Source organism: Oppia nitens, unplaced genomic scaffold, assembly GCF_028296485.1.
Source record: "Oppia nitens isolate AA-2021 unplaced genomic scaffold, nextdenovo-longstitch-racon4-pilon3 scaffold1_pilon_pilon_pilon, whole genome shotgun sequence".
NCBI classification, from domain to species: Eukaryota; Metazoa; Arthropoda; class Arachnida; order Sarcoptiformes; family Oppiidae; genus Oppia; species Oppia nitens.
The window spans coordinates 7148727-7171592 of record NW_026533199.1 but is presented as its reverse complement, the minus strand read 5'-3'; the positions used below and the strand labels follow the sequence as shown (position 1 = coordinate 7171592).

The 22866-nt window shown below is 23.2% G+C and overlaps 1 protein-coding gene across 1 annotated transcript in view; it reads left to right on the top strand.

Moving 5' to 3' along the window:
- The first annotated feature begins 650 nt into the window (after positions 1 to 650).
- Positions 651 to 22866, top strand: part of LOC128952657 (nephrin-like) — an 89472-nt gene continuing 67256 nt past the window's right edge. Inside the window, exon 1 of the mRNA XM_054298085.1 lies at positions 651 to 800. Within this exon, the coding sequence (XP_054154060.1) occupies positions 722 to 800 (79 nt within the window). The 5' untranslated portion in view covers positions 651 to 721. The remainder of the gene's footprint in view (positions 801 to 22866) is intronic.

Genomic DNA, 22866 nt, shown 5'->3' with positions numbered 1-22866 from the left:
AATTATTTTAATATATTAGTATATTTATGCTATATTTGTAAATTAAAAACAAATTTATCTTGTTAATTTGTAAGATTTTTTTTATAGGTAACAATAGTACCAAAAACTGCCACCAAATGGCACTGTGGGTTCAGTCTATATGAAGTTATAGGTGAGTGCAATGAAAGCGCAGGCGTTATGACTGTAGTGACTGAACGGCAAATTGTGTTCAAACTACTGATCCCTCAGACTCTGTGAGTGCACTGAGAGAAGCACTGAATGTCGACACTTGTCTTAAAGATATACTACAGTATGTGTTGTTAACGTTTGGAGAATTAGTGATTTTGAGAGGAATTGGATGTTGTTATGAATGGCACGACGTCTATCTACATAAGCTTACACTTTATTTTTCGCGTGCATTTTTCTATACAAAAAATTGCCCAAAAATTTTGATTGATTTTAATAGTTTTAATACATAATCGCCGAAAAATTGTGGACTAATAAAACAATACATTTTTGTGACTTTTTATGTGTTATATAACACACAAAATGAAAACTGTGTTTAAAATGTATGGATTATTATTGACTCAAATTGTATGATATTCAGAAACTTTGAAACAAAAAACTTTTTTTTGATTTCAAGTTTTAATTTGTGTTTTTATTATAATAATTTATGATTTAATTTGATGTATTAAAAACTTTGGACAACTTTGTCAGTAAATAATAATAACTGCTAAGCAAAATGCAAATAACAAATACAATGAAATGGAGATTAACGACATTCAAGCAAATTGTCATCATTTGCTTACATCTCATATTAGGTAAGTTTTCACTACTATTATTATAGGATAAACATTGCTTTACATTATTAAAATATAGATATATCCCTTTCCCACTGATTAATTGCCGGCAATATGATGTTTAATGCATATTACGGTGTGTTGTATGTATGCTATAAAAATTCAGACACTATTAAATGATTGCCTAAAATATTTTATATTTTAAAATTCAATAAACATTTTTTTGCTATCAATTCATATAATTTATTACTTTATTTTCAAAACACACACATCTTTATATTGAGTCTCTCTCTCTCTCTCTCTCTCTCTCTCTCTCTCTCTCTCTCTCTCTCTCTCTCTCTTATATATATAGGATTTATAAGAAAAATATAATATAAAAATATAAAATAATAAAAACTATAAATCATGTTTTGCATAGAAAACAAAATATAAATCATTATTATTATTATTAATATTATATAAGCAAACATAGTGATGGCCAACACTGGTTATGATGTGTCATATAATGAGGTTTACAGTCGATGTGGACTTTTGTTATCCCAAATACTAATCACTTCATACAACTGTACAAAAACCCACTAAATTTTTTACAGTAATTTCTCTCTTTCTTTCTATTTCTCTCTTTCTCTTCGATGGTATTCCTCTTTAGTGACCCAAAGCTAACCGTTTTTTCAGTCATTGAATCGTCTTATGACATGTTTGTATGTATGAAGAGTATAAGTCATAGTCCCAGTCCTCCCATAGCTACCAATGCAATGTCTATAGTTGTTATATGTCTATCTCACGCGTATACCATTACCACCAGTGCTGCGAATGACTGGTGAAGAATAAGAATGGAGACTATCATTGAGGAAGAGATGATGAGAGCATTGGGAAGGGAGGAGAGGTACTGGTATTCACTATCTAACACATACTACTACTTGTGCTGTATTTGTGAGTCTATGTCTATATAGTATATAAGAAACTGACTCTCCCTTCAGTGACATATATGAAGAAAATGAGAAGTGATGTCAGACACCAACTGATCTGAGAGAAAGAGAAATATAATTGTCAAGTGTTTGACACAATATATTAGACACTATATTATATCATAGTTTTCAACAAAAAATATATATTTCAAAATAGCATTTTTCAAACTCAATATTTTGTTGTCTTAAATATAATGCATTTTATTGTATAGATTGGTATTATATGTTATGATATGGTTTGGTATAAGTTTGATAGAAATGGTTTGCAGTGTGTGGTGTCATTAGAGGGCGACCACATATATAACGGTAATAACACACCACATATGCATTGACACCAATGTTATCGATATGAATGACACGAAATATGGATTATTGTTTAACAAAAAAACCATTTGATTTCTATCAAAATATTTTTCATTATATAAATCACACAACTTTTGAATAAATAAAATTTTTAGACTAAAGTCTAATCTCGCACTCAAACCTCTCCCTCACTCTCTCCTAAATTGGCTATACTTTACACGAGAGGCATGGAGTGGGCATTTAAGCACTCAATTTGATCGTACAGTGCGTTCAATGTGTTTGTATGATTGTGTGCGTGAGATATAAGCACTGAACGCATCGCACCGGGCGTTCAAACGGGTGATGAATATGTGGCTTACAATATGTTCGCCACATTTTTTGTGATAATCTGATCTGACTTTACTTACAATATATATAGTGATATAACTTTCTCTCTTTTTTTAAACCTCCCTCTCATCTCTTTAATATGCATTCATACCAGTGCTCTACAGCTGAGAGAGAGAGAGGGAGAGAGAGAGAGAGAGAGAGAGAGAGCACTCCTGGTGTGGCAAATGAACAGAGAAAAGTTGCGACAAAATTATTTAATATAAACTCATTTCAATGAATACAATATGGTTTTGATTTTAGTCATTTCAATGCATACGTACTGCCGTTTGCATGCATGCCTTAATTAATGGCATTCAAAGCATCATAGCATCCCATCATTGAATCTCCCCCTACACCCCCTATACCCCAGATAATCAGTTACGGGTGCTCTAACTTAGGTTGACTTTACTGTGAGACGGTATTTAATTTCTAAAATGCTATTTGTTTTTTCTATGTTAGCAAAAAATAGCTCGAGTTTTAAATTACATAATAAACAACAGATCTTTTTTATCAAACAATTGTTTATATAAATATTCAGGACTTAAAACTTTAAGTAATTATTTCACAAGTTCTCACTTTTGGACAATTATGTCAACACTTATCAATGTATTTCAAATATAAAGTTAAATGCAAATTATATAATGATTTTTGTTAATCTATTGTATAAATTTCACGAAAAAATTCGATTTAATGAAAAAATCGATTTATGGTTACCTTTAATTTGGGTCATTCATGGGTTAACTGTTAGTTGAAAATAATAAAAAATAATAAATTGTTATAAATACAGTACCAATCATACAGTATTATTATACAGTATATAAGTTGCATATTATCATTGGTTGATATGTAATATATATTTATTTTAGATTATAATGATAAAAGTTTGAGAACTATTACTTTAAGGAAATTGGATACTCTTTTCATTTAGTATTTTATATCAATTTCTTGTATTACAAACTATTGAACTACACTTTTATAACAGCAAAATAACTTATTGCAAATATAATATATATTTATTTTATTTATATTAAACCACTTTGAGCATGATCATTTTTCACACCAACAAACCAATAATTGCATCTTTCACTCTCAGATGCTTTACTTTCTCAAATATCTCTTTTTATATCACACATACACATACACATACACATACACATACACATACACATACACATACACATACACATACACATACACATACACATACACATACACATACACATACACATACACATACACATACACATACACATACACTAAATATGTAATTTCAATCTAAATATTTTATGCAATTTTTATTATGCATATAAATGATATTTTGATATCACTTCAAATATTGGTTGATTTTTTGAAAGATATTATTTCTTACAATTATAATTATCACCAGACAGTATCATTTTATGCTTAATAATTTAAATGAAAAATAAAATTTGTATTATTTTAAGTTATTGAGATTAAATTAAAATTTTGTATTTATAAATATGTACTGTATATATTGTAAAGTATACTATATTTTTATATGTAAGATTTATTATTTTAAAAATTGTTTGATACGTTTGATATTTTGAGGTAATCTAGCAATTATTATAAAAACTTCGATATCACTTCAATATGCAGTTTTAAAGATTGATTTTTTGTTGATAAAAATATATACAAAAAACTAGCGTAAAGTCAAACGACAATAATAGAAGTGAACGGAAAAAATGATAAGAAAATTGTCGTCACTTTTATTTCATAAATAATATTACATAAAAAATAATATACAGAGAAAAAAAATCAGTAAATATATTATATATGAGTAATAAATCAATTTTGATGGCAAACTTGGAGTCACCATAAAAAGGATTGTATATTAAAGACTAAAAAATAGACTTACAGTTAGGAAACATTTATAAGACATACACACCAAACAAAAAACCATTTAATAAGATTCCCATAGAGTTTAAAATTTTCACACAATTCTAAACTTTTTTAAATAGATTTCAAACATTATTTTAATTGGCAAAAATGCATTTGATTTTTACAGTTAATATTAAATAATTTTTTGTTGTATATATGAAATACAAAATTCGGAAATCAAAACTGTAGTTATTTTTGATGAGTATTTCTGTTGTTATTTTTATCAATTGATTTGATTGTCTACTCAATTGAATTTTTTTTGGAGACATAAAAATAAAAAATGATAATTGTTGTGCTATTTTTGGTCACAAATATCTCACAATATTATTGTTATGAATGTGAAAGAGTAGTTTGTATTTGTTATTTTTATATTACTATTTTATCTAATTTAAAATTATATTTTTAGTCAATTTTGTTGTCTATTTAAAAGGAAGTATTGCTTAAATACGGATTTTATTCATCCAAAAAATTTGATTAATTTAAAAAAACTTTTTGTGTCTCTCAGCTAATTATTTAATGACTTAATGAGAGACATTCTCTCTCTCTCTCTCTCTCTCTCTCTCTCTCTCCGATTTGTAGGTCTTTCAAAAAAACTTTAAATATTTGTCTTATCTTCAAAAAGTAGATTAAAATCTTTTAGGAAAAAATGTTTTCTCATTTTAATTGACTTAAAAAACGCTAATTTCTTGGAAATAATTTATATCCAAAAATAATTTGAAAATAATTTAAGATTTAAAGCAAATGCCTGAATAAAAATATTATAAACAATAATAAAATATTTGATAATCAACTTTACATGACTTACATAGTTATACAATCAATTACAGTATATACCGATATATTTTATTAATTATTATTATTTCTATTATTTCTATTTAAATTTTAACAATAATATAATATTTTAATACTTATACACATATACATCAATACATCATTAATCGTATATTTGATACTACAGTATAAATACTACATTTTATATGTGTGTTAGTGTTAATACATTTGTGAATAAGTATTAAGAATGAAAATATTGTATTAATAAACTAATATTTATTAAAATAAAAATAATGTTTTGAGCTGTCAGTCACAAAAAATAACATTTGCTATTATAATAATAGTAATGGCAATAATAATGGTATTATATCGTTAATCTGAAACAAAAATTAATGTTTTTTGTTTATATAGATTTTGATATATACGGTATATAAACACTATTTATCACTATTTTATGTCATGAGTATATATAATTCAATAATAATATTTATGAATTAATATAAGTATGTGTTTGTGATTTGATATTTTAGAAAATAATTTGTTATATTTTTTGAAAAAAAATATTTATTAGTAAATAAAAAAGATAAAATAGTAGTATATTTGTATGTATCCCCGGATACGTCTTATCATTTATATTTAAATTATAAAAGCATTTTTGAAGACAAGTTTTGATTTACTTTAATTAGTTATTTGATATTTATTTACAACTTAGTGAACATATAATTATATCATTTATACTAATAAGATATTTTTATAAAAATTAATAAAATTTTAATTTGCTACTACTCTACATCTTATTTATTTTATATTATTATATAAATATTTAAAACGAGCAATTTCTTAAATTTTAGTGTATTTAATGATAAATTTTAATTTGAAATTTATATTTATAATAACTTATTAATATTCATATAAACGATTTTTTTGGTTCAATGAATACATATATTAATATTTTTATGGCATAAACTCATTGGAATATTCTGATGTATTTTTTATGGCAATCATATTAAGCTTAATATCAATATCAGATGTGTGTTTGTGTTTGTATTATATATTAATTGCTATATAATGTTACATTCAATAACTGTATCTTAAAAAACTCATCCTTACTATAAATACATTAAAAGTATCAAATGTTTTGTTTTTAATTTAATTTTTATGTAAATCTTAATTGACAGCAAAAAAAATATTAAAACAGTTTTGTCTGAAAGACCCCATTATCAGTCAATCAGGAAGAGACAGCACTGGGAGGTTTAGATGGGTTTATGTGTAATGTATATAAGTGTGAGTGAGTGTCAGTGTTTTATAATGTAAGATAGATAGAGAGAGAGAGAGAGAGAGAGAGAGAGAGAGAGAGAGAGCTGAGAGGCGTATATGAATCCAAATTGTGAATAATAATTATAATAACCAACACTTTATATAATAAAATTGTATATAAAATTCATAATTTTTATTATGGATTTATTTTTAAATTTAAAGGCAACAAACACTTCAATTTTATGCTATTCATCATCGATTAAAATGATAAAATATATTTTTAAAGGATAACTTCAATAATAATAAGATAAATGATATATTAGTTTTAATTTGTACAGCAAAATTGTATTTAAAAGATGACTAAAATATATAATAATATAAAAATCGTAATACAACAAAATAAGTTTCACTACAAGTTTATTATAATTATCTTTTAAATTACATCATTATTTTGTTATTTAGCAAAAATATAAAAACAAACTATAATAATAAACAAAACAACAAAAACAGATATTTTTTTTTAGTTTAACGTTAACTGAAAAGGCATTAGGATTTGTGATGAATACTAAACATAAATGAATGAATAAAAACAAATCACATTATATTATTCAAGTAGTAGTCATCTCTTATTTATTTTATCTCATTTACTAAACTAATAACTCTTATATTTATGGTAAGGCATCTCATATGAGTGCTATCCCTTCTGACCTCACATATATTGTATGTATTATAATCTCATTCCCAGATGAGTGACTCTCATAGATATACCTGTGCTCCTCAGTAATCATTTATATATTCATACAATATATGAAAACATTTAATTTTAATTAAAGGGAAATGGGAGGTATTGTATGTATGTATAGAAAACTAGTAATTTATTAACAATGCAAATTGTACGTGCTCACTTATTATTATATTATCATTATTTTTGTTTAGATTTATTTTAAAATATAAACATATTTAATTAACAATTTGTTGCACATATCATTTAAATTTTACATCAATTTTATCCATTTGATTATTAATACTAGTATTTTGTTATTATTATTATTATTTATTACTCTATGAGACTCGCCATCACTGGTACTGTACTCTTACAAACACTACGAAGTGATGTCTGGCAGAGAGAGAGAGAGAGAGAGAGAGAGAGAGAGAGAGAGAGAGAAAATATATTGAGATTTTATTATTTAATGAACTCAAATAACACACAAATCTTATGCCTCATTCAGCTATCAAATCAATGCATTTTACGGTAACGTTAGGGAAAGTAAAGCACAAAAAGCAAAGTAAAGTTTTTTTTGGGAATCAATTTTGTTAAGAGCCGTATATAAACATATACTCTCTATTTTGGTGTACATTTCAAAGGTTATACATCCCTATCCTCTCATTCACTTTCTAAGAGCCCACGTATTGATTGATATGTTTTTGTGTGTGTTATATGTGTATGTATGCACTAAACGTACACTTAAACCATAATCACATCCGTATCTAACGTTTGGACCCGTTTTTTATCCCTTAAAAATAAATAACTTCGCTTTCATCTTATAATTTACGTGGAGTAGGGGTCACATTAAATATACCACTTTATGTAATATCTATATTGCACTTGAATTTAATGCAATATACTTGCAATTGCTGATTATACTTTTTAGGAAAATGTTTATTTAGTTTTGACAAAATGCATGTATTTTAGTACAAATATAAAATATTGATATCTATTGACCAATTGATTCGAATATATAAATGTACTTACATTACAATAATTAAAATGGTATATATAAATACATATTTGAATTGATTTTTTTACATAATATATCTTTAAATGACTAGAATAAACATTTTTAACATTTATATAAATATTAATATACACTACAATATACTATAGTGTATGTTATATGCTGTAACTAATGTATACTTTTACTGTAAGTACAGTACATTTATTAATGTGTTGACTGAAAGATAAAAAAAAATAAAACATATATTTCTTAACATCACTATTTGGTTATGTTTTTATTGTATATTTTCCTGTGTATTTAACCCAAAGTAAATAACTATATATTTTTAATATACTGTATATTATACTGTATTTATATTTATTTATATATCTGATTTTTTAATATAATTCATAAAGTAACTTTTGCATTGTTTATATTACTGTTTATGATTTTTTAAAAAATTATATTATATCCCATTATAAAGATACACTGAAATAGCACAATACAGTTATATTTTGCATACTTAATAATTATAGTTATTTATTTTTAAAATACTGCTTTATAATATTATAATATTATAAATATACTACTTTTATTTGATCAATCACATTGTACAAAAAAAATCTTGAAAATTATATTTGAATATTAAATTTAATGTTATTTAAATAATAAGTAATAAAATGAAAAATTAAGTCTACAGTTTCCTGATTTTAATGTATCTAATAGTATAATTAGTTAATTTACATGTAAAATATATATTGAACGGGAAATATATTTATATTATAAAATATTATTAGTGTTTTAACTTTCATCAGTGCACTCAATCATATATTAACGTATGACCAATCATATAATTATTGCCATTAATTAGTTGAATATAATTAATAACTCATTTGATAGTTGAATAAATTATTTATTAAAATAATAGTTGTAAGTTATAACTGTTTAAATACACTATATATTAATGGCTTTAAACTGTAAGGCATTTTTGAGAACAGTTTAGAAATATTGAAACACATTTTGCATATAAATGATACAGTAGTCTCTCTCTCTTTCTCTCTCTCTTTCTCTCTCTCTTTCTCTCTCTCTCTCTCTCTCTCCTTTTTCATCCCCTAATACTAACAAATATGCAGTATATCATCAAATATGTATAACAAATGTTGTTACAGTGTTAAACTACTGTATTTAGGATATTATTAAAGGATGCCTTTAAATATAATACATATTGTTTTTAATGAGTGTTTGCTTTAATTAACGCCAAGTCGTGGCGATTGGCATAACATATGACTACTACTTACAACAACTACTACTACTACTACTGCAACTCGTTTTGTTTACCAAAAACTACTAATAGTTTTCGGATATTTTATTGTTTTAAATATAATTGTATTAAAACATTAAATTTAATGATAACTTCCGTATATAAAGACTGAAATGTTTTCGTTACTCAATTTGCTTCAAATGAAGAGAGAAATATTTGCGATAAAAAACACCACAATTTAGACTCCAATTTGTAATCTCTATTTCATTATAAATCTTTAGTCGTATTATGAAATCACTATATTATACCCTATAGTAATACATATATAAACTGCAAAACTGAAAGAAATGAAATAAATAATTATTTGCAAAAAATAAATTAACTTAATAAGAGTTAGATTCAAAAATTGTTTATATTTTTCATCCTTATTAAGGCATAATAAACTTTTATATCAAACATATACCTGTCCTTAGCTGTGATAACGGATCACTTACTGGACTGTCGTTTACAACACATTTTGAATTTCAAAATTTATTTCATTTAATATAATTAAAGTTAAATTTCAAAATAAACATTAAAGTTAGACTATATTTTTGGCAATAAAAATAGATAAGAAAAATAGCTTTAGTATTATTATTATCATTATTATGTTTTGAATTACCGGAAAAAATTGTTTATATATATATATATTATATATTTTATATATTAGTAAATTTTTTAGTTAACTTAAATCATTTTAATTAAAGTTTTATTTATAAAAAATTGTTATTACGATTATTATTTTTTTATAAATTAAGTTTAATTAAGAGGAAAAATGACTTTATTTGTCATTTATTTTTTGATGAGCTAGAAGTTGAAACTATTATATTATATTTTAAAAATTAATTTAATTATCTTTTAATTATAATTTATTATTGTTTTATTAAAATTGTAAATTTTTATAATCTTTGAAAAAAATATTATTACTGTGTTTTGTCTGTTGATTTTAAGTTTAAGTATTTTTTTAAAAATTCAAATCATAGCAAAATATTTTTTATTTATTCAATCAAATCTTTGAACACTATTTTGTTTATGATTTATGCAATATATTACGATATAATTGTGTTAAATGTGAAAATCAAAATAAAGATGAAATAAATCATGAAAAAATAATTTTTAGTTTTACAATGATTTTTGTTAGTTATATAAGCATTGGATATATTCATAAAAGTATTTATTTTATGTTATATAATGACAAAAAAAGATATATGATATGATATATACAGTTTTCATATGACTCATGCAATATTTTTTGATGAAAAATGATCATTATTTTCAATAAATGTAATTTTAACTATTTAAATAATAAAAATAAGATATAATTTTTATATAAAAACTGCAAAAATCCTTTTAAGTATTTTTATTATTTTATTATTCAATTTTAAATGTTTTCATTGCGATTAATTGCAAAATAAATATAATTTAAATAGTATATTTTGAAACATTTATTTTCATGAAAATATATTTTTATTTAGACTAGACATACCCAAGTAGATTGTGATTCATGAAACTACATTTTTTAGTTTTTACTAATAATTTGTTTATTAAAATAAATGATAATAAACATGATTTTTATTATAAATATCTATGAATAAATGTATAAATATGGGGTAACCCCACATCCAATTATAGTGGACTGAATAATTATAAGGAAGTTATGAATAATAAATGAATTTATTTAGTTTAAAAAAAAACATTTGCAACATTGAATTGTAAAATACAGTAATAATAATTTTTAATATTATTTGTGAATTATTGTTTAATATTTAAAATTTATTTATTTATTTTTATTAAGCTATTAATGTTTTCCTTTTGGTGTTTGTAATAATAAACTATTTTTTTGTAATGAATTACTACTATTTTAGATCGCCTACTGTTTTAACTATTAGTTAATTTATTGTTTATTTGTACCTGAAAACATATATCAATATACCTGTCCCACACACGTCCGGTACCCATAATGTATTGAATTTGACACAATTTATGACATAAATCTTAAATATAAATACAAGTCCTTTAACAACAACAACAGAGATCCAAACTTATATATCAACGATATATCAATGAAATATAGATTTAGATGTTTAACAATGACAGCATTGGGCACTGGGATTGGGAAACATTACTTAATATTTATGAGGGCGTTCCTAATCAAATAAAAAAACTTAAATTTACTGTAAAAAATCATTCTTTAAAATTACATAAAACTTACTTAAAACTTGATACATAAAAATATATTACATATTAATTGATTAAATCTTGATTTTAGTTTTGACTAAAAACTTGATATTATGATAACAAATTTTTTGAGTAATTTTTACAAGAAAAAACTCTCATTTAATTCATAAATTTAAGCTTTTAATTAGAGTATTATAGTAAATAACATTATCTTTGATTTTTTCTAAATATAAAGAAATACTACAAATAAGTTAAGATTAATGGACGTAAATTTTGTTTAAAATATTTAATATTTTTCCTGTTTTTTGTATACATTTAACATATAGTATTTATTATAGTATTTATTTATAAGCATCAAGCTATATGATACCCCGATACTTTATTTATAGTATATCTGTTAGTATTTATGAATTTTTACAATATTTTACTTGTATATCAATGTCATTGTCAATGCAATGATTTGGTCATAAATTTATTCTGCAATTTATTTATTTACAGATTATATGTATATATTTATTTCATAGTATAAATCAAGTTTATTATATAAACAGGTTTGACTTATATTATACAAATTGATAGACAGTCCGTATAAACAAATGTTTGATTAACTATTGAACACATTTGAATAACATTTATTATACTAGTATTGCATCTCATTTGACAAATGATTTGATTTTTATATATGTGTATAAATTTCAATTACAGTTTTTTTTATTTAAAAATAAAAAGTTACATTTGCTTTTTTAAACAACATATAATACATACATACTTGTAATGCAATTGTAAACTAATGATAATTTAAAATAATTAAAACTTAGCAAGATCAAACAATTGAAAAATGTTTAGACATATCATATTAAGCGAACATCAATTAGATATTATGCTCTAATAAATTTTATAAGCAATTAAATGGTTTTTGTATTATAACTTATAATTTATAAGTCATATACTACTCTAAAACGCTTAGTCAGAGAGACATATCAGTGGCTACTAAGTGACACTAAACACATAGACCACTAAGTCATCAATAGATAATTTTTATTAAATATCTAACATTAACTTCAAAAATATTATTGTGTATTATTATTATGAAATTTCTATTTTTGTTTTCAGACCAATATTATTATTATTAATTAATCCAATTTTTGTTGGGTTTGCTTTTATATGGAAAATATGATAAAACTAGTTTTTATGAAAAATGTGAGATTTATTTTTCTGACATTTAAAGTTGGGTTTAAAATTATTTTATTGAAGTTTTTTAATATATTGGACTTACTGTGTTGTATTATACACTACAGTATTTATACATATATGAGAGTATAAGTGATATAATAAATGTTTGATCGATATATGGATAGAAATTTTTTCTTTTTAACAAACGTTTTCAGTCAAATATATATATAATTGATATATAATATTGATATATATGAAATAATATTTAATATTTGTAATAAGTGAGCAGAGAGAGAGAGAGAGAGAGAGAGAGAGAGAGGAGAGAGAGTTTAATATATGTAACACTATATGAAAAATATTTTTACTCTTCATATACTTTGAGTAAAAGAGAGTATATTCTGTACTTTATATATATTTAAGAAAATATGTGAGAATTTTATGATTGAAAACTTGAAAAATATTAGAAAAGTCTTCAAAACAGAGAATATTCTGTTGAAGCGAATATAATGCATACGAAAAATGTAAAAATAATACATTATATGAAAAGCGTAAACAAAATTTACTTTATTTTTGTGTCACTTTATGTGACTTTAATATAACATACATTGACTTTGTATTGTTTATTTTATAATCAATACATTTTTATGTGTTTTACTATTATATATACAGTAATATATATATGTAAAAACATATTCAAAGTCATGCATATATCTAACATTGTTTTTTTTCAATCATCCCTTTATCTATAACCTCCAGTCGTTTATGTTGTTATTATGACGTCCAACAACATACCATCGATGCTTTCGTACAACTAATTACTTTATTGTTTATAATATTGCTTATAAATAATTTATTCAAAAAACAACAATCATTTAGTTATAGTGTATCTCTCTCTCTCTCTCTGATGCTATTTATATGTTATGAGTGCGTCAAAGATGAGACCAATGGATGAGATGAAGGACTGCTGTTTGATGTTTGCATAAACAGCTGTTCGCAAACTTTATCAGTCTTTACGTTTATAACGACCGCCCGTTTCGACCAATTTGTTGCATTGCCTGTCATTATAACTTTCTAACAGACATAAGCCGATTGATAGCAAACATATTGTAATGTTTTTTCATGCCTTAAACACTAAACTAGACTAGACTACTGGTGCAACAAAATGTTTTATTTAAATATTTTATTTAAATTTAAACAATATTACAATGTGTTTGTGTCTGTCTATGTGTGGACTTAAAGCAAATTTAATGTCATTACCAATAAAACAGTGTCTATACGGCTCTTATCTTGAAAATTGTCATAAAAGGTGACAATGTATTTATTCAATGGGTCATACATTTTAATTTAATTCAATATATTATATATATATATATATATGCCACTCTAGTTATCACATTTTAATTTAATTTATTAATAATTTAAAAGTTGAAATATATAAATCTTATTCAATAATATTATAGAAAAACAATAAACAAACAAAGAAAAAATATTGAAAAATCAATTTATATTTAAACCCGATTTTGTGAAAGTAATGTTTCACTCACAACTTTGGCTCTACTTTTTCAGTACTCAGTTATAGATATATTAAAAAATAAAACTTTTTTTTTTGTTCAAAAAATATATATTTATTTTGCACAATAGTCAGCAAAACAAAAAATCTGATAAAAAATGCAACACTTTTTTGCTTTTTTACTTTTTTTAGGTTTCATACATTGTTTTTAATATATATTTTATGTATATAAGTATTATATTTATATTTATATAAAAGATAATATGGAGACTTAAAGTTTAGACACCACACACACATATATACATACATACAGGGAATGGATTTTTGTTTTTATAGACAGAAAAATATAAACATTTTTCACAATAAAAGCATACATACAATGCAATGAAATTTTTAGTGTCTTGATATGCCTATATGCATTGTTATGAACACATGTTGGTAGATAAATGGACTGATTTTTAATAATATTAATGTAAAAAATTTCATGTTTTATAATATTTTAAAAATATTTTTTAATGTTTTATATTTATTTTTTAGGTAAGTCTTGCTATTGAATGCAATGTARATGCATTTGAATTGTCATTTCATGGGAATTAAAGTACATATGTATATATAATGTATGTTAACAAATGTATTTTGATAACAAAATCAATGCAATCGATACACTACTTGTTATTGGAATAATAGTAAGTTATTGATAATGTCTTTTCAACTTTACATTTGAATTGAACTAAAAAATAGTCGTTGAAAATGTTGAAACATTTAAACAAATACAAAAAATTATTTTAATTTTCAAAAACACTTTTCTTAAATATAAAGCATTTGTATAAAAATACTTTACATTTGCTTTATATGAAAAAAAATTATGAGAAAATGTACATAAAATTCAATAATCAATTTGAACATAAAAACTGATAGATAAGAGGCTGAATGAGTGGGTGAGTGATGTTAAGAGACGACACATTTATATTTATATTTTATTTTTAACAATAAGAAAACATATTCTAATCTGTCGTTTACACCATTGGCTGTGTGTGTGATCGATCTGTACTACTGTTCCCTACATTGTCATCCCTGTTCCCTATATATCAGTCATTCAATGGGACAACAAATAAATGATTGCATCAATACATACATTAAAAATATTTTTATTCTTTAAAATTTGACTGTTTTTCCCATACAATTCAATACAATACGGAATAAACTAATGTTATATATATTGTAAATAGTTTTGTCTTTTCAATTCTTAAAGCATATAACAAAACAAACAAAATTATAGCAAATTTTTTGTTGTGATGTCTGCTCTCGTTTTGCTTAAGAATGAAGACGTTTAACGGTTAGACATTAAATATCAAAATATACTATAAGTTTAGGCAAAATAATACTTCAATTCTATTTAATAGCAATTTTTATATTTTTCCACTTATGACTTTAGTATTGCTAAGAAAATACATTAAATATGTTTAAGTAAAAGTAGAGAGAGAGAGAGAGAGAGAGAGAGAGAGAGAGAGAGAGAGAGAGAGAGAGAGAGAGAGTAAAAACTGAATAAACATTTATGTTATATAATGAAATATAAATATTATGAAAGCCTTTTAAAAGCAAATATACTTTTTTGTTTAATACATCAATAGTGAGTACAAATTTATAGTCAAAACAGCTTTCAATTTTAAAGAATATTCTGTGGTTTAAAATATTGTAAATATTAATATCTAAGGTTTTATATGTATTGTTAGTACATTGAGTGCAATATTTTGTCTCTTATTTGACTATACTATGGAATCACATAAATTGCAGAATATTGTACTTAATGTCTGTCACTGTTTTAGTGCTGATATACACTATATTTGAGTTTTTATGAATAGTATTGTCAGCCATAGTATAACACATATGAATAATACGATATACAGTATTCTCTTAAGAGATTAGTTTATATTTTGCGAGCATTTAAACAATAATAGTAATAATAATAATAATAATAATAGAGATGAATATAGAGTAAAGTTTTTTGATTAAATTACAGTTAAGAAAATCTTTGTGTAATTCAAATAATTTTTCAGTAAGAAAGTAAAATAAATAAAAATAATAAATGTGAAAATAATTTTGTATTTTTTCTATTACATTTATTTGATATTCATTTATTCAAATTTGTTATATAAATATTTGGATTACTTTTTAACGTGAATTTATTGAAATAATAACTTTGTAAATAGTAGATATTTTTTTTTGCTTTTATGCTATTATATCTTCAATTTATTTATTATAATTATATTTTCATAGTTGTGAATACTGTATATATCTTTACTAAATATGTATTGAGTGTTTTTTATATTATAGAAATACTATTTTTATTATTTATATCTAAATATAACTATTATTATAAGCATTGTATAATTATACAAAATAATTTGCAATAAATATAATTTGAAAATATAGGTATTATATTTTAATCTAAAACATAATGTTATTAGATATTTGTGTAGACAATTTCCAAGAAATTAATTTTTGATGTCATAATGTTATATAAAAGAAAATAAAATATATTTATAATATTTTAAAATTATAAATACAGTACATGTATCTATAAAATTATTTTTCAAACAATTTAAAACAAAACTTTTTTATTTTATTAATTATATGTTTTTGTTTTTATAATAAATAGTTGAAATGGGAGTAAATATTGATTATTTGTTCGTTTGTTTTGTTATTATTTTTGTAAAAAATACTTTTAATATTTGTATTCTTGATGTTTGTTATAAATATATGACAATACCTTTGGTTATATATAGCCTACAGTTTTCAATGGATTCGAATAGTGAACTAATATGTGTGTTGTGTTTGTTGCACGTGATTGAGTGCCCAATAGATCTCAACAGAGCAAAGGGTTATAACTCTTAAATAAAATATATATTTTATATATCATATATTTTTTGATACATTTTGTTTAGTTTTGTCTTAGAAATGAATGCATTTCAATCTCTTTTCTTAGAGAAATATATTTTTTTCAAAACAGTTATAATAAATAATCACAAGAACTTAATACAAAAAGAAAATTTAAAATATCAAAAGTTCACAGAATTCAAAGTGTTTTAAGCATCATTGATATATATATATACAAAATATTCCGGGTCTGAATATAACAATAGTAAAAAACATGAAAATATATTATCCTTTAGTATTTTTTTATGTGTTATATAACACCAGAGTATCACAAGTGGATCACTACTACTATTATTATTACTATTACTACTGTATAGTATTCATTGATTTTCATTGTAAAAGAAATACTTGATTTAAAGCTTCTTTAAAACGATTATTTTGTCGATTCTTTCGGTTTTTCTATTTATTGTAAAATTTTAAGACCAACTGATCTCTACTTTTTTTTGTGATCGACAAATACTTGTATAAATGTTCATTGAAAGCAATGGTAACCTTAACACAAAAGTGGTATAAACTTACATTTTTGTGTAAATTGCAAACTATCAGCCGATACACTATTGTCTTAAATGATAAATATCTGTACAGAAGTTACTTATAACTGTATATGTGTTATGAATAACGAACTCTAACCCCTGGATAACTGACCCAATAGTTGTCGTTAACGTTAATAGCGTGTGATTTTTTGTTGAGACCGGAAAAACCATTTATACTTTCAAATATTATTATAAAAATATAGATTTTATATAAAAAATAGATTCAACTGAACATCAAAAGGTATACTTATCCTTAAAATTTCCATTTACTTTAAGCCCATTTCTAGACTCTTCACTCACTGATCTGTTTGTGTTTACCCACCACTACTACTGTCAATACAGTGCCAGTGCTTTCAAAATAGTGTAATTCCCGGATATGAGACAAACTATCATTTGGTAAAATGATGTAAAAATATATAAAATGTTTTTTACAGTATTTTATGTTTTTTGTCTTTTTTAGTAAATGTTATATTTTTCTACAATTGTCTGCAATCAATAAATATCACACAAATTCTTTTAACTTACTATGTCTTATCTTAGTGTGTGTGTGTGTGTGTGTGTGTGTGTGTGTGTGTGAGTGAGTGACTGTGCGAGTGAGTGTGTGTGTGTGTGTGTGTGTGAGAGTGAGTGACTGTGCGAGTGAGTGTGTGTGTGTGTGTGTGTGTGTGTGTGTGTGAGTGAGTGAGTGACTGTGCGAGTGAGTGTGTGTGTGTGTGTGTGTGTGTGTGTGTGTGACTGATGACCAAATGGTCACTACTATATTATGATTTATTTGGAGAACCACTGGGAAACTTAGTTTAGATTTTTAATACTGTATCAAATAAATACTACAATAGACTAATAATATTATTTATAACAAAAAAAAAGAAATTTAGCAAAACATATTTATATTTCTATAATATATAAGAATAAAAATTAAAATAACAAATTTTATAATTTTTATTTTGTTAATATATTATACCAGTACTTCTTTAGTATACACCATTTTTTAATAAAATTAAAAATTTATTTAATTTAGCATATTTTAAGATAATTTGATATTTTTATTGTTAATATTATACTTTATAATAATATTGTTTGTATGATAATTAATTGCACAATAATAATTTAATGAATCAAAATTTTGTTACTCAAATATTTATATTTAACATTATGATATAAATTACTTAAATTATGTTTTTCAATGCAATTTTCGCTCTCATTTTCTATAGCTTTGGGATAAATCCAATAAAATTATTAAAGTCTTTCACTAGATTTACGACAGAAAATGCATAATAAATGAATGAAAGTAAAGACATGAGAGTTATTTGCAAGAAATTCCCGACAGAATTTCGGGACAATATTTTATATACAAATTGTTATTTATAAGTCTTATTAAGCCTTTGTATACATTAAACTCACTGTTATTTACACATTAAATGCAATAAAATTTATGTTTAATAGCCATATAATGCATTAGGATTTGTTTGAATATTTTTATATTAAAAAAATACATAAGTTTTTAATTATTTTATATAATTATGTTAAATTATAAAACATAAAATGTTCTGAAAAATTGCTATAAAATAAAAACAAAAATAAATTGATTTTATCGATATATATATATAGTGTATATTGTATGTGATCTATGATATTAAGTACAGCGTGTTGAGCATATACTTCTAAATTATAATGATATGAAATCAAATAAATTACTGTATATCACATTATATCTAAAAATAACAATCTTAAGAATAGTATGTATATAAAAATAAATTTCACACATTTTTTGCACTATATATTGGACACGCCATTGCCATCAGACACTATTGATGCCCATTATAGTTGATATAGTTTAGTATATATTATTGACTATCAAGAAATGTATATTAAATCTCCAGATAGTATATATATATATATATATACATTTCCTCCAGAGTTTAATGCAATCCTTTTTTTGGTCAAAAAAAATATTTTAGTCAATTTTCACACAACTATTTGAGTGTCGATTAGTAGTTAAAGAATATTTCCTGTTATTTCTCCTCTATTTTTAACAATAATACTGTAAAATACTGCAAAAGAATTTATAGTTTATTATTGGAGCTATAAAATAGAGAAATAAAAATCACATCAAACAATATAAAGTATATAGAAATTATTATTATTATTAGTATAATATTTTTATTTGACACACAATAGACTACAGTATCAACTTTATTCACTTTGATAATGGCTTATAATTTATACATTATTTTGATATATAGAGATATTTTTCTAAAATATAATTTGTGTCAGATGTGTATATTATGTTATATAATGAATGTATAAATTATTAATAACTTGAAATTTTTGTTGTCATACTACACGTGAATTATATATAAATATATATATATCTAAGATTTGTATAAATAAAATAATTTTTTTATTTCTTAAATAGATTATTCTGTTTTCATGTTTTTTAAGTTAAAAATATATTATTCAACATCGAATTTATTTATTTTAGTTTTTATAAATACAATACAAATTATTAATAAAAATAGATATTAATATACCATTATTTATAGAATATTTTAAATAACATTATTTTACAGAATTTTATTTGAACTTTTTTGGATATTTTAGATAACTGCTTGTTATTGATTAGCAATTCATATAAACATATAGCCAAGTGTTACGACATTATTTTGTATAAGTACTGTAAAATGTTTTTGTATGTATTTATATATATAATATGTACAGTATGTATGTATGTATGTGAGTGTGTGTGTGTATATATATGTTTGAAAATGCTGTTTTATGTATGTATTTATAATACATATTGAAAATCGGTGCACAGAGAGTAAAGCCAGTGAGCTATTGTCGAAATGTCTATTTAGTACATTTTAAGCTCATATGAAAATTTATTTCTAGCCATTTGTAAATCCAAATCTATGTCCACAATATTTTGCAATCTTATGTATTGAATAATGAAAAGAGATTTATTTATTTTGTCTGTTTTTCTGCAAATATTATTTGAATTTATTTTTATTTTATTTCGGATTTTCTCTACTTTTAATACTATATTCTCTGGTTTATCGGTTATTTTGAAAACAGATTTGATGTATTAAATTGAATTTTTATTTTCTTATTAAATTCTTATGTATTTTTGATTATTCTTGAGTTAAGTCATATCCTGTTTGTTGATTCATAATACAGATTATATGAGTTTTATTTTGATGATTGAGAAATAAACAGAGAGTGTAAACGAAAATTTAAATTTAAAAATTATTATTTACCAAATTTAATTTTTTTATGATATATCAGAAAGTTATTAATTTTTGTTTTTACAAGTTTAGTACTGCAACTAATCGTTTTGCCAATAATATCAGTAATTATTTATTTTATATATAATAAAAGTATTATTTGTATATTTATTATGTTCATAGAAATTATTAGTTATATTAGATTACAAATATTTGTGCCAATTTTGTGTAATAGAAAATGGACACAAATATTAGCCCATAATTTATAAATATGGTATGTTTGACAAATAAAAGCAAACATTTTTTGCTATTGCATTAAAACCTTTTAGATTTTTGTGATCAAATTGCTGATAAAAATATGTATCATATTTTGTACACATTTTAACTATTTATAAGATTAATTTTATTTTGTGTTTTACTATTTTGTTTATGAGATTTTAGTTTTACAAACACTGAACATTATTATATTTATAACGTCTAGTATTTCTTAAAATTTAGGCAAATATATTGCAAAAAAGAGAAAAAACAAAATAGAAATTTTTCAATTTTGTTTTTTTGCAAATATAAACTTTACATATAAATCTGTTTTTAAATAATTCATTTAATATGAAAAAAAGAAAATACTTACTCATAATTGAAAATAAAAAATTTAGACAATATCTATAAGAAAGCAATAATATTGCATTGTATTTAAATTGAAAAGTTTTAAAGCGATTATCTGTGTATTGAATAATATTAATATTGTTTAAAAATATACAATTTATTGATAAAATTATATTTGGATGTAATGTAATAAATAGTTTATTTATTCACATGAATATCAGCTATCATTGTATTAATTTATTACATATATATTTATTAAGAATTTATGATTAATGTTAAGATTATATAGAATTACATCCATTACAGGATATATTAATTTATTAATCAAATATATGTTTTGTCTATATATTTATATTTATATATTTATTTTATTTAGTTATTAGTATTGCTTAATTCGTGTAATACTAACGACAAAAATGTCTATCGATTGAGTGCCACAACACACGAGTCAAACACACAGTTAATATAAAAATCTAATTATTTTATGTCATCAATGCTATACATCACTTAATATTATGGATAGCATTCACTCTTACAATACTATTAAACACTGGATGAGTAATGAATGCATTTCGACGACTGTTTCTCCAAAAACATATATATCTTTATAGATATACTTTATATTGATATCTCTCTTACAATTTTATGGCCGATAATTGAGATTCAAATACAGACACACAATTCAAGTGCTTTTTGCCGATTCATAGAGACATAGATATCGGAAGAGAAAAAAGGGTGAAATTGAAACACAATTTTCAATATAACTAACTTTCAGTATTACTTGAGACACAGATTTTCATTTATTTTTGTACTGAATTTAATCATCAATTTTTCATTACGTTTTCACTTACATTACACTACTTTTTAAAGTGCTTTTCCAGCGATCGTTGAGAGTGTCTCTCATCCAAACTTTCCTATTGTATTCATAATAGATACCATTGACTGTGTTGAGAGAAAGTTGTCAATAAAATCATTTTTATTTTTGTGTATATATTTTCTCTGTGATAATAATTGGATTTATCGATTATATTATACAATATATATATGCAGGTTGTACTTAATAATGCATTGTTAAGCATCTACCATTAATTAATTTATAATTAATTTTAATTTAACCTGGGCACATGTACAATATTGGCACTGGTTAATTTTTAATGATAGGCTACTACTATTGTATTTATATATGCTTGAAAACTTCAGTATATACGCTTAACGCGTTTTTTGCAATCATATAAATTATATGATATTAGATATAATTCAGTAAATGATACTCTGGGACATTAGTCATCATTGATTTGTTTATACTGTATCACAACTCATTAAAAGTGTGATACAAGTATTCAAATATTTATG